General features: G+C 37.3%; 1 protein-coding gene across 5 annotated transcripts in view; it reads left to right on the top strand.

Moving 5' to 3' along the window:
- LOC308608559 (ubiquitin carboxyl-terminal hydrolase 9X-like) overlaps positions 1-20,238 on the top strand; it is a 134,960-nt gene that overhangs the window by 17,088 nt on the left and 97,634 nt on the right. For all 5 annotated transcript variants that reach the window (XM_081221780.1, XM_081221779.1, XM_081221778.1 and 2 more), the window contains exons 2-9: positions 2,333-2,583; positions 10,009-10,154; positions 12,607-12,686; positions 15,828-15,940; positions 17,354-17,572; positions 18,888-19,003; positions 19,192-19,443; positions 19,519-19,657. In XM_081221780.1, the coding sequence (XP_081077906.1) occupies positions 2,491-2,583; positions 10,009-10,154; positions 12,607-12,686; positions 15,828-15,940; positions 17,354-17,572; positions 18,888-19,003; positions 19,192-19,443; positions 19,519-19,657 (1,158 nt within the window). In that variant the 5' untranslated portion in view covers positions 2,333-2,490. The remainder of the gene's footprint in view (positions 1-2,332; positions 2,584-10,008; positions 10,155-12,606; positions 12,687-15,827; positions 15,941-17,353; positions 17,573-18,887; positions 19,004-19,191; positions 19,444-19,518; positions 19,658-20,238) is intronic.

Genomic DNA, 20,238 nt, shown 5'->3' with positions numbered 1-20,238 from the left:
ACCAGTTTCTGGCTGTCTTACAATTGTATTTTGATCCACATATTGCTGTTAACTTGTCTTTGAGGGAGACCTAGGGCCTGGAGCTTCATATTCTGCCATCTTGCTGACATCAATCTCCTAGTACTAACTTTCATCTAGAGAAAGATGATACTTTCCTAGTCCTAGGATATGTTGAACTACTAGAGTTTGAATATGAGAAAAATGCTGCTGTGATCTAAAGGAAATATCTAACATTGCTGTTTTGAATTACATTTCAAATGATTTGAATAATTACTAAGTTGCTCAGTTGTGTCTCAGGGTATTGCATCTTTGTAGTGCAGAGTTTCTCCCTAGACGAAACAGAGGCTTTGCGAGAAGTAATGGTCTGTAATCTTGGAGAAAGGTGTTTTATTTGAGGGAAGGGAGATTGTATGGTCACTTTGTTTCCATTTACCCTAATAATATCCTGTTTTTTGAGAATGACTTACTCCCCTTGATAAATTATTTAACATGTATCTCTGGATAGAGAGATAAGGGCAGACATAAAATGACAGATGAATACAATTTTAAGATATTTTAGTTCGAATAACCTCAAATGCCAAAGAGAATACTGTGCGAGGGAAAAGAGTGTGAAGAAAAATTTAAGTAGGACCCCCTCACCTCCCACCCCAGGAAGTAGTGTTTTAGAGAGAGATGGGATTAATTCTAGGCTTCTGTACTTTCTTACCTGTGCTTTGTTAAATCACTTAAGTTCTTAGAGCCTCAGGTTCCTAATTCATAGAACGAATATCACAAAATCTTTGTAACATTCAGAATTATGAAAGTCTTAGTTGAGTCTTGCTTCTGGACCAAGTGTCATCTCTCTTGTCCTCCACAAAATGCCCATACACGTAAAGCTTTCATTGCAGGTTTAGAAATGCCTTATTTTCAGAGTCAGCCATGGAACCTCCCTTAAGACCATCTGCTTAAAAGCAATTTTGAACAGAAACCAGGTGATGAGAAAGAGGAATGACAGACATTTTTTCAAGAAATTCCTGAAGAAGGACAGGTATTAGTGACTTTCGCTAGAGGAGTTTTAAGCATATTTTTGGCCAAGAAAAATGGATCCAGAAAGAAATGGAGAAGCCAAAGTTTAAGAGCAAGGCCTTTTTACACATGGAACATACACAGTGGGATCAGTAGCCCAGGTAAAAGGACAAAAGAAAGAACATTAGAATTGAATGGGTGGCTGATTTTTTTGAGTTGTGAGAAAAAATTAAATAGCTTTTGTTAGCAACAGAAGAACTCAACGAAAGATGATAGCGAATTTCTCTTAACTTTTATTAAAAATTGTCTTCGGGGCTTCCCTGGTGGCGCAGTGGTTGAGAGTCCGCCTGCCGATGCAGGGGACACGGGTTCGTGCCCCTATCCCGGAAGATCCCACATGCCGCGCAGCGGCTGGGCCCGCGAGCCATGGCCGCGGAGCCTGTGTGTCCGGAGCCTGTGCTCCGCAACGGGAGAGGCCACAGCAGTGAGAGGCCCGCGTACAGCAAAAAAAAAAAAAAAAAAAAAAAAAAAATTGTCTTCTTTGGGCTTCCCTGGTGGCGCAGTGGTTGAGAGTCCGCCTGCCGATGCAGGGGACGTGGGTTCGTGCTCCGGTCCGGGAGGATCCCACGTGCCGCGGAGCGGTTGGGCCCGTGAGCCATGACCGTTGAGCCTGCGCATCCGGAGCCTGTGCTCCGCAACGGGAGAGGCCACAACTGTGAGAGGCCCGCGTACCGCAAAAAAAAAAAAAAAAAAAAAAAAAAAAATTGTCCAGTTCATATAAAGTTTTTGAATGAGAATGTTTAAATATGGGAAAACAAAAGTGACTCTGTGATCTTCAAGTGACCGTGTGGAGATATGTGTGTGTATTTGTTTTTATGTAATCTGTATGTATACTTCAGATGTTTTCTTGATCTACTTTCTCCCTCTAATCCTACCTTTTTGAAATCATGTTTTATCTTTTCATTTTACTTATTTAAGAGCAGTCTACACCTTAAAGTATCTATATTTTTTCAGTATTTGATGGGCATTTTATAGATTCTTTAGTTAAGTAAAAGATAACTAGAGCTTTGTATTTTTTCTGGAATATTGTATCTAATATTAAGACTTTTATGTTTTCTTGTTATTACTACTGGTACAACAATGTAAATTTATTGAGTAACAATATTTATAAAAATTTTATTTTTTCATTTGTTTCATTTTTATAGCCATCTCTTATTGACTGTAAAGACTCTGGTGATGTTACTGTACACATTAAAATTGGAACGATTCATTATTTATTTTTTTAATATTTAATACAAGTATACCTTTTATTCCCTTCTACTTTTAGGTAATGAAATGGTCTCTGCAAGATGGTCTATCCTTGAATTGGAGATATTTAAGGCTGACATATGCTGGTACTTCAACTCTTATAAGTGGACTATAATTTCTTCTCTTACGACGACTAAATAAACAGACAAAATAGCAAAAATCTGTTCTCTGTCGAGTATGACAGTCACTACTGCTGGCTCTCCAGTAGGAGGGAATGACAGCCAGGGCCAGGCTTCTGATGGACAGTCTCAGCCCCCCTTCCAGAATCAGGTAGGAAATGAAGGCTGTGTTGTCTTGGGCGCTATGGATTAGTAAACGATGGCCAGATGTCCTGAATAATTTGTAAAGTAATCATAAAAGCTATTGTCATTTTAAGTTACACTTTTAAAAAGTCACTGAGGTTCTTAGTAAAAGGAACCGTACTGTACGTGTGCTTGAGAATGTACCTCCACTTTATTTTATATGTAAGGCCCTCTGAGCATGAGGGCAAAAGAGTTAAATCAGTCATTGTATCCTTTAGTTATCAGCATAGATTCAAGTCAGCTGTTTTTGTTCGCATCCCATCTTTGTGCCCACACTTACCTTATGCATCTGGTTAAATAATATAATATCTAATCTTCAGATGTTCCATATCTTTAGATTAAAAATTCCACCTCTTTAAAATGAAGATAAATGAAGTAATATAAGTAAAGAGTTTGACATAGATTTTTTTTTTTTTTTTGCGGTACGTGGGCCTCTCACTGTTGTGGCCTCTCCCGTTGCGGAGCACAGGCTCAGGATGCGCAGGCTCAGCGGCCATGGCTCACGGGTCCGGCCGCTCTGTGGCATGTGGGATCTTCCCGGACCGGGGCACGAACCCGTGTCCCCTGCATTGGCACGCGGACTCTCAACCACTGCGCCACCAGGGAAGCCCTGACATAGATTTTAGTATCAAAATTTTGTGCTGGCCTACACGGAAATAATTCTTTTCCTTTTCTCTGGAAGAATTTGTATAAAATAAATTTATTAAAAGCTTAATTAACATTAATTCTTTGATTCTAATATCAGATATTGGTCATTTGTATTTATTATGTCTTAGGGGATTAGTCAGTTTCATTAAACTTTGCAAAATAGTTTTGCAAAGGTATTGCCTTTTATTTTTCTCCTCCCATTTATATATTATTTTTTTCGTGTTTGTTAGATCATTCCTTTTGCTTTCCTGGGGTTTAATTTGTTGTTCATTTTCTAGTTTCCTGATAATGAACTTTAGATAATTGCTTGTTCAGCTTTTCTTTCACTTTTTCCATTTTCTAAAACATACATTTTATACTATAAATTTTTGCTAAACCATATCCCATAACTTTTGATATTTGTTTATGTTTACTGTTACTCAGTTAACATTTTAAAATTTGCATGGTAATCTTTCTTTGTAAGGATTCTTTATAAACACCATGCTTCATTTTCAAGCAGTTAGAGATTTTCGGGTTAACTTTTTGTCATTGGTTTGTAGCTTAATTCCTCTGTGATTAGAGAATCTATTCTCGGTGATGCTGCACTTAGGAACTTATTGAGGGTTGGTATGTTAATCAACATAGGGTCAATTTCACTTCTGCTTGGCAAAAATACTATATATTATGCTGTAGCATTCATTATGCATGTCAGTTGTTTCCAGTTTTCTCGGTATTCGTTTCATATGTTTTATATAACCTTGTTTTATTTTGTTTTAAATCTGCTGGTTTTATTACTTGTTGAGAACTCTGTTGATGTCCACCTGGGATTGTGGGCTTGCCCATTCCACTTTGATATGTTATATTAATTTTAGCTAGACATATTTTGAACCAGTAAGATGCATTCACATTGAAAATAGTGATTTTGTGGGGAGAGGGTGTTTGACTCATTAATCTTTACATGCATACTTCTTATGTGTGTAGAGATCTCTTTATTTAATTAATTTTATAAATTTATTTATATATTTTATTTTTGGCTGCATAGGGTCTTTGTTGTGGCTCACGGGCTTCTCATTGTGGTGGCTTCTCTTGTTGAGGAGCACGGGCTCTAGGTGTGCGGGCTTCAGTAGCTGTGGCTCGTGAGCTCTAGAGCGCAGACTCAATAGTTGTGGCACATGGGCTCAGTAGTTGTGGCTCGTGCGCTCTAGAGCTCAGGCTCAGTAGTTGTGGTGCACTGGGCTTAGTTGCTCGGCAGCATGTGGGATCTTCCCAGCCAGGGCTCGAACCTGTGTCCCCGGTATTGGCAGATGAATTCTTAACCACTACACCAACAGGGAAGTCCTAGAGATCTCTTTAATCTCCAGTAATTCTTCCTACGTCAAAGCCGAACTCTCACATATTAGTATAGGTGCACCACTTTGCAGGGAGGGTGGAAGGTTATTGTTATGAAGGATATCTTATCCTTTTTTTTTAAACACCATTTGTTATTTTTACTGTCATCTTTCATTAATTCCCCTGAGTACTACTGTTTTAAGTCGTTCTCTTTTGTACTTTTTACTTGTTTTTAGTGGGCTTTTAGGTTCAGAGCAGACTTGAGCAGAAAGTACAGAGTACTTGCCTACACTACCCTCCCACCCCCCACCACAACCATCCTTGTTAAAATCAATGAATCTATATTGACAGATCATTATCACTCAAACTCCATAGTTTACATTATGGTTCACTTGCTGTTTTCTATATTCTCTAAGTTTTGACAAAGATGTCCTATTATAGAATAGTTTCACTGCACTAAAATCTTCTCTGCCTCTTCATCCCTTCCTTCTGTGAGCCCCTGGTGACTACTTGGTCTTTGACTTGCCTCTATAGTTTTGCCATTTACAGAATGCCATATAGGTGGAATCATACTGTGTGTAATCTTTTCAGATTGGCTTCTTTTACTTATTAATATGCATTTAAAGTTCTTCTTTGTCTTATCATGGCTTAGTAGCTTTTTTTTTTTTTTAATCACTGAAAAACATTCTGTTGTCTGGATGTACCACAGTTTATCTGTTCACCTACTGAAGGACATCTTGATTGCTTCCAAGTTTTGGCAGTTATGAATGAAGTTGCTGTAAACATCCATTCATGTGTGGGTTTTTGTGTGGACATATATTTTCAACTCATTTGAATAAACCAAGGACTGCAGTTGCTGGATTGTATAATATGTTTAGTTTTCTAAAAAACTGCCAAACTGTTTTGCAAAGTGGCTGTTCTAGCATTTGATTTTGTCACGGTTTTGAATTTTGGCCATTCAAATATGTATGTTTTGGTATCTGGTTGTTTTAATTTGTAGTTCCCTAATATATGATGTTGAACATCTTTTCATATGGTTATTTGTTATTTGTTAGTCCTTTTTGGTGAGGTGTATCTTCAGGTCTTCTGCCTGTTTTTCAGTCAGGTTTTTTTCTTATTGTTGAATTTTAAGATTTCTTTGTGTATTATGTATAACAGTCCTTTATTTTGCAAATGTTTTATCCCAGTCTGTCCTAGTAACTTGTCTTGTCATTCTCTTGACAGTCTCTTTCATGGGGTAGAAATCATTTTAGTGAAGTCCAGCTTTGTCAGCTCTTTGTTGCCTTTCATGTTATATCTAAAGTTAGCACCAAACCCAAGGTCATTTAGATTTTCTGTTATGTTATCTTCTAGGAGGATTACAGTATTCTGTTTTACATTTAGGTTTCTGATCCACTTTGAGTTTCCATCGTGTGTATCGTCTTGTTTCTGAATTCATTATTTTGCATGTGGATGACCAGTTGTTAAAACATTATTTATTGTAAGGCTGTCTTTTCACCATTGTTATTGTCTTTGTTCCTTTGTCAAAGATCAGTTGACTGGGCTTCCCTGGTGGTGCAGTGGTTGAGAGTCCGCCTGCTGGTGCAGGGGACGCGGGTTCGTGCCCCTGTCCAGGAAGATCCCATGTGCCGTGGAGCGGCTGGGCCCGTGAGCCGTGGCCGCTGAGCCTGCGCGTCCGGAGCCTGTGCTCCGCAACAGGAGAGGCCACAACAGTGAGAGGTCCGTGTACCGCAAAAAAAAAAAAAAAAAAAAAAAAAATTGGTTCTGTTTTATGGTTTGGTTTTTTGGAGGCATGTGGGAGCTTATTTAGCTCCCCGACCAGGGATTGAACCTATACCCCCTGCATCGGCAGGCGGACTCTCAACCACTGGGCCACCAGGAAAGCCCGGAAGGTGAAGTCTTAACCACTGGACCACCGGGGAAATGCCAACCTGCTGTAACTTTTATCCTTGTTCCTTTATAGGAAAGATTCCCCAGTCCCCCAACTAAAGACTTCTTTCAAGATTTTTCTTTACCATTTACTTTTTGTAGTTTGAATATGATATGCCTAGGTGCTTTTCTTTCTTTCTTTATCAAACATTTATCCTGCTTGTTTTTCTCTGCGCTCTTTGGATCTGTGCTTTGGGTGTAAGACATTAATTTGGGGAAAATTCTCAGTCATTATTGTTTCAAATATTTCTTCTTTTTTTTTTCTCTCTTTCTGCATTCTGGAATTCCAAGTATGCACATGTTACACCTTTTGTAGTAGTCCTTCAGTTTGTTCCTCTTTTTTCTTATCTTTTTTCCTTTTGCTTTCCAGTGTTGGAAGTTTCTCTGGACATATGTTTAACCTCAGAGATTCTTTCCTCAGCTGTGTCTAGTCTACAAAGGAGCCCATCACAGGCATTCTAAATTATTGTTACACTATTTTTGATCACTATCATTTCCTTCTGGTTCTTTATTAGAATCTCATCTCTCTGCTTACATTATCCATATCTTCTTTAATGTTTACATTTTCCCTTAGCGTCCTTGGCACATCAGCTGTAGTTAAAGTTTTGATCTGATAATTCCATCGTCCCTCCCGTATTTGAGTCTGATGCTTGCTTTGTCTCTTCAAGCTATGTTGATTATCTTTTAGTATGCCTTGTAATTTTTTGTTGAAACCTGTACATACTATATTGGATGGTAGTAAAGACGGACAGAATTACTGGAGAGGGCTGGTATTGGGTATTTCTCTTTCCCCCTCATGGAAGGCTATATAGCAGGCTAGAATTTGCTGTTTTCCTTATTTCGGGTTGGTTAGGTTCTGATAAAAACCTAGGCAATTAGTGTCTGGTAAAAGTTTTTCCTGAGGATAGGTGCTATTAAGAACAGACTGCTTGGGGGTATATTTCAAAATGGCTACTTTGCACCACCACCTCCTCCTTGAAACACAAGGGAATTTTTCTCTGATCTTCACTGTGAGAACTTGATAGGACTTCTGGAAGTAAAACTCAGAAAAGTGTGGGGGTTCCCTTAAGTTTAGACCCCCCTGGAGTTTTTAACTCTTAGACTTTCCGTACTCCGCTTCTAGCAGTTAATGAATGAACAGTTTAGGTTTTCTTATCCCAGTACAGTAGTATCCCTCCCCTGCACCTTATCCCCAAGGAATACATTCTGAGACCCACAGTGGATGCTTGAAATTTCAGGTAGCACCGAACCCTTTATATATAGCATGCTTTTTCCTAACCTTTGATACCTACGATAAAGTTTAATTTGTAAATTATGCACAGTAAGAGGTGTACAATTTTATTTTATTAATAATAAGATAGACAATTGTTGGGGACTTCCCTGGCTGTCCAGTGGTTAAGGCTCTGACCTCCCAGTACAGGGGGCACGAGTTCAATCCCTGGTTGGAGAATTAAGATCCCTCATGCCACATGGCTGCCATAAATAAATAAAATAAATAAATAAATAAATAAATACATACATACATACATACATACATACATACATACCAATTGCAGTAATAACATACTATAATAAAAATCATGTGAATGTGGTCTCTCAAAACACCTTGTATGGGCTTCCCTGGTGGTGCAGTAGTTGAGAGTCCACCTGCCGATGCAAGGGACACGGGTTCATGCCCCGATCCCGGACGATCCCACATGCCGTGGAGCAGCTAGGCCCGTGAGCCATGGCTGCTGAGCCTGTGCGTCTGGAGCCTGTACTCTGCAATGGGAGAGGTCACAACAGTGAGAGGCCCGAGTACCACAAAAAAAAAAAAAAAACCCAAACCAAAAAACACCTTGTACAAATGTAATGCCTTTTCCATCTAAACTAAGCATTTATCATGCACTGTGGCTATAACTTTTGTAGTTAGAGGTGGAATAGCAAACTTAGCACGAATTTCTTTTTCCTTCTTCACAGTTTCACAGGTAGAAAATTCATTCTTACCATAGGTGTTAGTAGCCTTATATGAGTTTTTTTCTTCCCTTGTTAATTCAAGAACTTTCAGCTTTTCACCTTAAGTACTTTACAGCTTTTCTTTGGCATTTCTGAATTGCCAGAATCACTATGCTTGTGCTTGGTGGTCATAATTAAGTAAAATAAGGGTTTCTTGTAAGAACACAAGCACTGCATTACTAGGACAATCTGATAGCCAGGTGATAACCAAAGTGAAAATATTCTTGTCCAGTGCAGGACCCGGTGGAGCAGGAGAAGCATGGCTTGAGATTTCATCAAGTTACTCAGGCCCACAGTTTGAAAACTTGCGAATTGTTTATTTCTTGAATTTTCCATTCCATAGATTTAAACCTCAGTTGACTGTGGGTAACTGAAACTGCAGAAAGCAAAACTGCAGCTAAGAGAGGGATTACTGGTCTGGTTTCCATGGAGGTTTCTGCTTGTGGCTTTCTGCTCTGGTAATTTTTGATTCTTTGTGTCCCCCTAAACCTATTTTGATTTTGTGTGCAGCAGTTTTCCCCTTTGACCTTAATTATCTGGTCGATGTGAGAAGAGTTGTTGATTTTCATTTTATTCAGCTATTTTAATTTTTTAAATATTCCCTTAGTGGTTCTTTTTGAAGTATAGTTAGTTTACAATGTTGTGTTAGTTTCAAGTGTACAGCAGTATTATTTAGCTCTTTTAATTGATAGGAAGGAATGACAACTTAAAACTCCTTACGTATTGGACTGGAAACCAGAAGTCTCTTCCTATACTTTTACTTTCTTCTTTTTTGTGTACTTGTATTTAAGCATCTATATTTTACGTAGCCTATGGCTAAGTTGTTGGGTTTTTTTTTTTTTGTAACTTAAAACAACACCCATTTTCTCACAGTTTTGGTGAGTGAATCAGTATCTTTTTTTTATGGTTGTGGTCAGCATGTCACCTTGGATTATAGTTTTTTGGAGATTTGACTGGGTTTGGGGACTTCATTTCCACAGTGGCTCACTCAGAAGACTATTGGCTGGAGATCTCAGTTCCTTACCACATGGGCCTCTGTACCTGTGCACATTGCCTTCAAGACACTGTGATAAGTGTCTTCAGGACATGGTATTTAACTTTTTCCGGAAAGATTGCTCTAAGAGAGTCACCAGAAGTTATGGTGACTTCTGTAATGTAGCCTCAAAAGTTACTCTTTTCCACACTTTGCGTAAAGATTTGTAATTATGGAGGTTCAGTATAACAGTATTGTATTGGCAGTAAACGTTACAAAAACTGATTCTCTAATTTTAATCTGGTTAATTCATGTAGTACAATGTAGCTATTAATTAACTTTTATAAGGTTCTTAATTATGTGGAAGAATACTCATAGGTTGACAGGAAAAGATATCAGTGTGATTTCCATTTTGTCAAATATTTACAGATATATATTGACAATAAAAAAATTATATTTTCACATAACCTGTGTTGGCATTTGAATTGCTAAATATTGTACATGTTATAAAAATTTAAATCTATAATATTTAATTTTAAGGCCTCATCACCTGATTCCTTCAATGAGAATTCCCCACCAGCTCCTCCAGATGAACAAGGTCAAGGTGATGCTCCACCACAGCATGAAGATGAGGAACCTGCATTTCCACATACTGACCTGACAAAGTTGGATGACATGATCAACCGGTAAGTTCTTTGTTTTGGGCGGGGTTTGTTGGTTGGTTGTGTTTTTTTGTTTTGTTTCGTTTTGGGTTTGGTGTTTTTGTTTTATTTTATTGCAGTTTAGTTGATCTACAATGTTGTGTTAATTTCTTCTGTACATCACAAAGACTCAGTTATACGCATGTATATTCTTTGTCATCTCCTTTTCTATTTGGTTTGTCACTGGATTTTAAAATTAATTAATTAATTAATTGGTTGCGTTGGGTCTTCATTGCTGCACACAGGCTTTCTCTAGTTGCATTGAGTGGGGACTACTCTTCGTTGTGCTGCACAGGCTTCTCATTGCAGTGGCTTCTCTTGTTGTGGAGCTCAGGCTTTAGGCACGCAGGCTTCAGTAGTTGTGGCACATGGGCTCTAGAGCACAGGCTCAGTAGTTGTGGCGCATGGGCTTAGTTGCTCCACAGCATGTAGGATCTTCCTGGACCAGGGATCAAACCCGTGTCCCCTGCATTGGCAGGCGGATTCCTAACCACTGCACCACCAGGGAAGTCCCTGTCACTGGATATTGAATATAGTTCCCTGTGCGATACAGTAGGACCTTGTTGTTCAGCCATCCTATGTATTATGGTTTGCATCTGCTAATCCCAAACTCCCATTCCTTCCCTCTTCTAACCTGAGGGTTAGTTTTAATCTTTTTTTTTAATGGAGGCAATAAACCAAAATATCAGCATTGCAACTGGTAGTAAATGAGAAAAAGTGGACTTCAATGTCACAGTGATCTTACTGTCCTTTTTTTAATATATATATAAATTTATTTATGGGTGCATTGGGTCTTCGTTGCTTCATGTGAGCTGTCTCTAGTTGCAGTGAGCAGGGTCTACTCTTTGTTGTGTGCAGTGCGAGGGCTTCTCATTGTGGTGGCTTTTCTTGTTGCGCAGCACGGGCTCTAGGCACGCAGGCTCAGTAGTTGTGGCACGTGGGCTTCAGTAGCTGTGGCTCGCGGGCTCAGTAGTTGTGGCTCGCAGGCTCTAGAGCTCAGGCTCAGTAGTTGTGGCTCACGGGCTTAGTTGCTCTGCGCCATGTGGGATCTTCCCAGAACAGGAATTGAACCCATGTCCCCTGCATTGGCAGGTGGATTCTTAACCATTGCACCACCAGGGAAGTCCCTTACTGTCTTCTTAATAGCCTTCACATTTTAGTCATTACCAAATACTTTATAACTCATTTTTCCTAATGCAGGCATTTGTATGGAATTTTTAAAATTGAAAGACGATAAGGATAAAGCTGTTAAAATATGATGATACGTGATCTTACTTGGTATGTTTCTTGCCTAGAACTGTATGTGGAGATTTCCTTTTGAGTGTTTATGAAGTTCATTTCTCCATGGTATACTGACTACTAGAGCTGCTAAGTGACTTTTGTTATTTCTACGATGTCCATTTTCTATAGGAGTCCACTTTTTCTCATTATTACCAGTTACGGTGCTGATAAAGTAGTACTTTTCTAGTTTATTACTTCCAGTTTTTTATGGATCAACAACAGGGTCCTGCTGTATAGAACATTACTGTAAGAGATTGTATTATTGTTTACTTTGTCTGATGCTTGTTGTTATTACTAGAGTGTACTTCTAATTAGAACCAGAGGACTGAGTTATAGTAAATCCTTAGTGGCAGGGAACTAAAAAAGATGCTGTTCTGTAACTAAAAATAACCCCAAAAGGTAGTATCAATTTATGTCCAACAGATGATTTGTAATAAGAAATCTTTATCGAAATAAGAATATTTGGGAATTTTGCTGTATTTCAGGAAAGGGTTTAAGGGATAGATGTAAGTAAGTTCTTTAGGGGAAGTAGTGGGTTAGTAGTGGATATATTCCTAAATGACTGAGCTTTTTTGATATTGGGGAAAATACTAATTGGCTATGGTGGTATCTGTATCATTGCTTTGATGTTGAAGTGTACTTATTGTATAAAAGCTTGGAGACCATATGAGTCCCATAATCTTCAGGAGAGATTGATAGATTGTCCTGTGAAGGTGAATTGAGGAGAAACCAGCCATTTGTCTTCTCATTTCTTTTGTCTGTTGTGAAGAAGACAAAAGAAAAGGGTTGTCATACTTGTTTTTTCTCACTAATAAACCTGAACCTCAAAAGAACACTTTTCCTACTAACCTTAACAACAGGTATACACTTAATTAATAATTATTTTTAGTTTTAATGGTCTGTGAAAGTTATTAAATTAATTCTCCCTTAATGCTATGTCTGTAGCTTTAGTACTTTAAAAAATTGTGTGTGTAAATACAGTAACACTAAGCAAGTAATTTGCCAATCTCTTTTTTAAATTTTATGATGAATACATAATATAGTCAGGGTTTTTTCACTTTTTCATAGTAAAAGCAATTACGATAGGTAAGTTATTTGTGGTATTTTGTTTGTGCTCAAACAATGCAGCATTTTAAAACTCTATGATAATTTTTAGGCCTCGATGGGTGGTTCCAGTTTTGCCGAAAGGGGAATTAGAAGTGCTTTTAGAAGCTGCTATTGATCTTAGTAAAAAAGGTGAGTTTATATTTTACTGAACTTTTCATTATGTATGCTATTATATATTTTTTCACATTAAAAAAAATAAATTTATTTATTTATTTTTGGCTGCGTTGGGTCTTTGTTGCTGCGTGTAGGCTTTTCTCTAGTTGTGGCGAGAGGGGGCTACTCTTCGTTGCAGTGCACGGGCTTCTCATTGCGGTGGCTTCTCTTGTTGCCGAGCACAGACTCTAGGTGCATGGGCTTCAGTAGTTGGTGTCTCACGAGCACTAGAGCGCAGGCCCAGTATTTGTGGTGCGTGGGCTTAGTTGCTCCGCAGCATGTGGGATCTTCCTGGACCAGGCTCCAACCCATGTCCCCTGCATTGGCAGGCGGATTCTCAACCACCGTGCCACCAGGGAAGGCCCCACGTTGTTCTTGAAAGCTTTGTTTTTTTCAATTATAAAATCCTAGACTACACTGTATTGCTAAACTTTCTAGTAGGGCTTATGTATATTAAACTTAGAGCAGAACGTTCATAGAAACCTTAAGACAGCCTTTAAGGACCTCTGAGTCCTTTAAAATGTAATGCAGAATTTTGTATGATTATTTATGTTTCTAAGAATGGATCTGTTTTTTTATATTTTGAAAGAAGTTGTTACTCAAAAACATTTTTTAGAATGTAATAGATTTAAAAAATCTGTTATGTGAAAGAGTACACATTATAGCATATTTTACAATTTAAAAACACTGTGTGGCCATATGACTTCAGATATTTTTGTAGACTTTTTTTGTTGTACCTAAACCATTTATATTTGAGAAATATGTTAATTTGCAAAATAATTCAGTAAAAGACATTTTAACTCAGCCATTTGAATCACTTACTAAAAAGCCAGTGAATCAAATGACATGCTAATGGAACCCCATCTGTTATTGTCTTTGTAATAAGCTGTCACGATTGTATGTTTGACATTTTTTTCAACACAAAAAGGTTTTTTCTGAGAAAGATAAAAAGTCTTGGGAAATAACTGTCGTGTGTGTGTGTGTGTGTGTGTGTGTGTGTGTGTGTGTGTTTTAAAGCAATTAACAAAATCTGTTACCAGATGTAAAAGTTTTATGTTGCAACACATCATTTTTCAACGACTTTTTCTACTAATAGGTGCACCTGAATTCTTGTAGCAAATGACTAATTTTTGTTATATATTGTACTTGATTAAGGCCTTAAAGGCCAAAACAAAGGGCAGTAGCATTATATTTTCTGGGTCATCCAATGAGAAGTTGAAATGGACTATCCACAGATGTATTTACTGAGTGTAATGTCATTAGGCAAATTTTTAACATCTGTGATACCTTGGGAAATCTGTCTGACTCCATGGCAAGGGTAATAATTTTATTTAACTTATAGAGACCTAACATTTAAAGAATGTTTCATGATTTTTTAAAAAAAAATCTGGGCTTCCCTGGTGGCGCAGTGGTTGAGAGTCCGCCTGCCGATGCAGTGGACGCGGGTTCATGCCCCGGTCCAGGAAGATCCCACATGCCGCGGAGCGGCTGGGCCTGCGAGCCATGGCCGCTGAGCCTGCACATCTGGAGCCTGTGCTCCGCAACGGGAGAGGCCACAACAGTGAGAGGCCCGCGTACCCCCCCCAAAAAAAAATTTTACAGACATAATCTAGTGTCCTATGAAAATATCTTACCAGATAAAAAATGTTTCTCAGCACTCAAAAAAATTTTATTGTGGTTAGTTTGGGTTGTATTTATTGAAGGGTTCATGTACTAGACACGTTTTAGGTCCTGACAATATATGATGAACAAAAACTGAAAATGCTACTTAGTTTAGTAGCATTGCCATTCAGTGGAGGTATATCATTTTCAGGGGCTTTTCTCCACTTTTTTCTGGGGTCATGGTTACTGTATGAAGCAAAGTTTACATTTTTATGGAAGATTCTGGGTTTAGCTGACATACCAATAAGTATATAATTGAAAGCGCAGTATACTTTATTGTACTAATTTAATGTTTCTGAGTTACGATGAATTATGACAAGTTGTCTTTTTGGATGAAGGCACATGAGTCTATTCTATTAAATCACACAAAAGTCAAAAGAAAATGCTTAGGTGCCAAGTGAGAACTAATTAGAAAGACAAGATTCATCTTTTAAATTTTTTTTCAAGTAAATTTATTTGTTTATTTATTTTTGGCTGCGTTGGGTCTTCGTTGCTGTGCATGGGCCCTCTCTAGTTGTGGCGAGTGGGGGCTCCTTTTTTTGTGGTGCATGGGCTTCTCATTGTGACAGCTTCTCTTGTTGCAGAGCACAGGCTATAGGTGCATGAGCTTCAGTAGTTGTGGCACACGGGCTCAGTAGTGGTGGCTCGGGGCTCTAGAGCGTAGGCTCAGTAGTTACGGTGCACTGGCTTAGTTGCTCCGTGGCATGTGGGATCTTCCCGGACCATGGCTCGAACCTGTGTCCCCTGCGTTGAGAGGTGGATTCTTAACCACTACGCCACCAGGGAAGCCCCTCATCTTTTAAATTTGATGGTAAATAATTTACAGGCAAATGAAGTTTTTAAGTCACTATTTAAAAGTTTTGGGGGCTTCCCTGGTGGCGCAGTGGTTGAGAGTCTGCCTGCCGATGCAGGGGACACGGGTTCGTGCCCCGGTCTGGGAAGATCCCACATGCCGCGGAGCAGCTGGGCCCGTGAGCCGTGGCCGCTGAGCCTGCGTGTCCGGAGGCTGTGCTCCGCAACGGGAGAGGCCACAACAGTGAGAGGCCCGCGTACTGCAAAAAAATAAAAAATAAATAAAAAAAATAAAAGTTTTGAACTGTTACTTTCAGTGAGTAAAAAGAAATGGTTTGTATTCCGTCTACCCAGTAATTGTCTTTGTTTTAAAGTCTAGTTTAAAAGTCTAATTTCAGAGCATTTTCATCGCATTCATTAATTTGATGTAGTTTTATACAACTCAGTGTTACTAGAGTTTATTGAGTACAGTATTTCATTTTTCTGAGTTAGATGTTTTCAGTGTAAATAAGTTACCATTTAACATCTTTTGATAATGCCCTGTCTTGTTTCAAAAGCTACAGTACTGTTTTTTAGTTGGAAACTATAATAGTTCAAAACTGATATAACTGGCCAGAGAACTTTTTACTTTGTGTCAGGTTTAATTTTTTCACCTTTTCTTAGGTCTCGACGTTAAAAGTGAAGCATGCCAACGTTTTTTCCGAGATGGGCTAACAATATCTTTCACTAAAATCCTTATGGATGAGGCAGTGAGTGGCTGGAAGTTTGAAATTCATGTGAGTCTTATAATTTAATTTGGAGACTCAGGTTTACATGGTGATCCCTGTGGTTTTGTCTCTGGAAAACATTACTGTGAATAATGTATCAGCTCTGCTAATGTATTTCATTCAGTTAAAGGTCTTTTAGAATGAGCTTGATATTTTGAGTTATGAAACCTTTGCTTCATCTCTCACCTGGAACCCCAGGTCCCTGTGACCTTATGTAAGATACCATATTTCATCAAATGTATTGGATTGGCCAAATAGTTTGTTCAGGTTTTTCTATAAGATGTGATGGAAAAACCCAAACAAACCTTTGGCAAATCCAATATGTTGTTGATTGGTAGAGTCCCCCTGATTTATATACCAGTAAGAAAGATAAATACCCCAAATGGGGAATATAATAGGAGACTCCCAATATAGCTGGCTACCAAAGGGTGAGTGCAATTTCATTGCAAATGTAGCTGGTAATTAAACTCATCATGTAGGAATGACACTCAAGATATCTTGCACAGTTTAACCTTGGCAGTGAGTAGAGAGAAAGAAAATCATCCCTGGGAATTTAAAAAACTAGTATGCCCACAAGTTTGTGGTATGAATTCGAAATCAGTTTTAATAGCAAAAGTCAAACAGAATTTAAAGTAGTCTAAGTTTGGTTGTATCTTCAAGTGACTGCATCAGGAAACACAAGTACTCTAAGGTAACAGCTTCAGTCTAGGACAAAATTAATTCTAAGATACCCTCATATTCCAGAGATGTTGAAAGTGAAAAAGTATGCATCTTAATAGAAGCGTTGAAGCACTATAATTATTCCAAACCTCTGGTCACTTATAAAATGGAATTACTCAAAAGTTATGAAGTAAACATATACTTTTTTTGTGCATTTCAACCTAGAAAGTATAACTTAGACATTTCCCACAAATATCTTATATATAAGGCATATTATATAAATCCTTACATTTTCTGATTTGATGTGAATTTTAACCTATAGAAATAGACATTTTGGGAAGGATCTGTGAGTTTTGAATTGAGGTTTAGATTACACATCTTTGGATCTTTGTTAATTTACATGACTTAAAATGTTTAAGTCATGGATTTTGGAATTACTGCCTCTAGAGTATAAACTCCAAAAAAAGAAAATGGTAATTTGCATGTTCCTGTGCACATAGAGCAGAAATAAACAACCTCTGGTGCCTACTTCATTTGTAACCCTTCTCAAATATCTTTTGAAATTGGGTGCAATACTATTATGAAGTGAATAAGTATAAATTTATTTTACTGATATATCAGTTTGATCTCAGTATTTGTTAAATGATCATACGTATAGAAAAATGTTATGAGATTATTATTAACAAGATTTTAATGTTTCGTTGTTTGAAATTGCAATGTTTTCTCTTTCTGAATCAACTCCTCCACCCCCAATATAAACAGAGGTGCATTATTAACAATACACATCGCCTAGTGGAACTTTGTGTGGCCAAGTTGTCCCAAGACTGGTTTCCACTTCTAGAACTTCTCGCCATGGCCTTAAATCCTCATTGCAAATTCCATATCTACAACGGTACACGTCCATGTGAATCAGTTTCCACAAGTGCTCAGTTGCCTGAAGATGAGTTATTTGCTCGTTCCTCAGATCCTCGATCACCGAAAGTGTGTTGGTTTGTTATTTTCAAAATTAAATATTAAAATTATTTTGTTTTGTCATAAAACTGTAGAATCATTAACCTCCTTTTAACTTAATGATCAGCACATAACCTTGTTATATGCTTCTTCTTGGAGCCTTCACAGTTCTCTTATAGTCCTCAGTCAGTAATTGCCCCAAAGTCTTGTGTATCTGTAGTTCTTTATGTGGTTTTCTTGAACTGTCCCTGCTCCTTTCTGTCGCTTTCCCTATCCTGAGTTCCAAGCTCCTTTTGTTTGTCTGATCTCCAAGGTAGGCAAAAGAAATAAATTTCACAGGCAGCCCACAGTTGATTAATATTGCAAATTCAGTCCTCTCTGCTCTTTCCAGTTTATGTAAAAGGATTAAAGATTAGACCATTGCTTCCCTTAAACTGTGTTGCTTTGGGGAGGGAGTAGGCATTTGTCAATAAAAACACAATGAAATTGCCTAACTTTTGAATGTGACTTCTTCCTGATTGAGCATTTGCTTGGTTGCTCTAAAATTTGGACTGACTTTAAGAGCGCCTGTAAAGTTATTTAACAAGAGCAATGCTTTCAGGCTTCCTATTCGGAAGTCTTCCTACTGTCACTCTCTATATTAACCCTTTAAAATAAAATGGGAGGAAAATGCTATAGTGCATTTATTCAGGAAAAAAACTTAATTTACAGGAGGCTCATAATAGGTTACTAACAAAGCTAGAATTGAGATATACCAATGTAGTCTTCAGTTAGCATTTTACATGTGTTTTGAATACTTTTTTTCTGTTTGTAATTATTTTCTGTTTGTAGAAATTATATCTGCCTCAGATTGTTAGTAAAAAGGCCTCTGTTCCTAATTTTTATTGTTTCTGTTAATTTTTTCCCCTGTAAAATTTGGCTTTTTAAAAGATAAGATTTAAAGGTCTTTCTTGTGCACTTATGCTTACAATATGATTTTTATATTTACATAATGTTTAAACTCATTTACATTTCTCTATAGCAGTGTTTTTAGCTACGAAACCTTAATTTCTGTTCACCAGACATATGGGATATGAACAAATACCAGCCATGCCACTAGGAACTACTTCGTAAATTAAACCTGTGCTGCCTCTGGCTCAAGCAATACAGAGAAGAGATTACAGTAGGAAAAGTTCTAAGTCTCCATAAATATTTCTGTGACCATTTTATACAAATATTTTGTATTCTTTTAAAACACAGCTTTACATAATTATTTTATTGAATTTCTTATTTCAAACAAAGGTATTTCAAATAGTAGCTTTTTCCATTCTTAAAGGAAAACATTAACTCATCAACTCTATTGCAGGGTTGGCTAGTGGATCTCATCAATAAATTTGGCACATTAAATGGGTTCCAGATTTTGCATGATCGTTTTACTAATGGATCAGCATTAAATGTTCAAATAATTGCAGCCCTTATTAAGTAAGTTAATTTTTAAAATGAATATTCATTGCACTATAGAGATTTATTTTATGGCCTTGAAAATAATTGAATTTCAGTTTTCTACTCTTTCTTCTCATTTTAAACTGTTAATTTTTTTTAACTGTTGAAATTAGTTTGGGAGTTATGTCTTGGTAAAAATACTGGATATCGCTTTTTCCTTATTTCAGACCATTTGGACAATGCTATGAGTTTCTCAGTCAACATACAGTGAAAAAGTACTTTATTTCAATTATAGAAATAGTTCCACAATTTTTAGAAAACTTAACTGATGAAGAACTGAAAAAAGAAGCAAAGAATGAAACCAAAAATGATGCCCTTTCAATGATTATTAAATCTCTGAAGAATTTAGCTTCAAGGATTCCAGGACAAGAAGAAACTGTAAAAAGTTTAGAAATTTTTAGATTAAAAATGATACTTAGGTAAGAGATTTCCTTCTGTAAATAATTACTTGCTTGGTTTCTTATAGTGATACTCAATCCAAATTTTTCTTACAGATTATTGCAGATTTCTTCTTTTAATGGAAAGATGAATGCACTGAATGAAATTAACAAGGTGATATCTAGTGTATCATATTACACTCATCGACATGGTCATCCTGAGGAGGAAGAGTGGCTGACAGTTGAGCGAATGGCAGTAAGCCCCTTTGCTTCTTTTAGGAATAAGAATCTGCTTAATGAAAACTAGTACTGGTTAATGTTAGAACAAAATCTAACTCTGATATTAGGAGATTGACTTAATTGTGAGCTATTAAATACTAAAACTGTCTTTATAATAGTAATTACAAATGATTGGTTATTTGGAAGTGATAGGCTAACGTATTGTGTCTTTGGTAAATTTATCATTATTAAATGTGGGTAGGTGTTCATGATGCAGTTACAGTTTGGTTACAGTTTGTTCATGAAGTGGATAGAGGTGATCTTTAGAGGGGGTCCGTGATCTGGAATCTAGTGAATGAATTGGTGTGGTGATAAATTTGCGAATTCAGTTTAGAAGTTTTAAAATGGAGATTATACTTAAAGGAATAAAATCTTGACAGGTAATGTCATGAGTTTAATAACTTCATTTTTAAAACACCTGTATCTATATCATTTTGACATTGATGTATGATAGATATTTTTATATATTTTAGTATTGGAATGAATAGCATACTGTAAGTTATAGTAATAAGTTAGTTATTCAGTAATACTTTTTGAATGTATATTCTGTGCCAGCAC

This window comes from Mesoplodon bidens (genome assembly GCF_964165515.1).
Source record: "Mesoplodon bidens genome assembly, chromosome: X".
Lineage (NCBI taxonomy): Eukaryota > Metazoa > Chordata > Mammalia > Artiodactyla > Ziphiidae > Mesoplodon > Mesoplodon bidens.
This window is presented reverse-complemented; position numbering and strand designations above follow the sequence as displayed.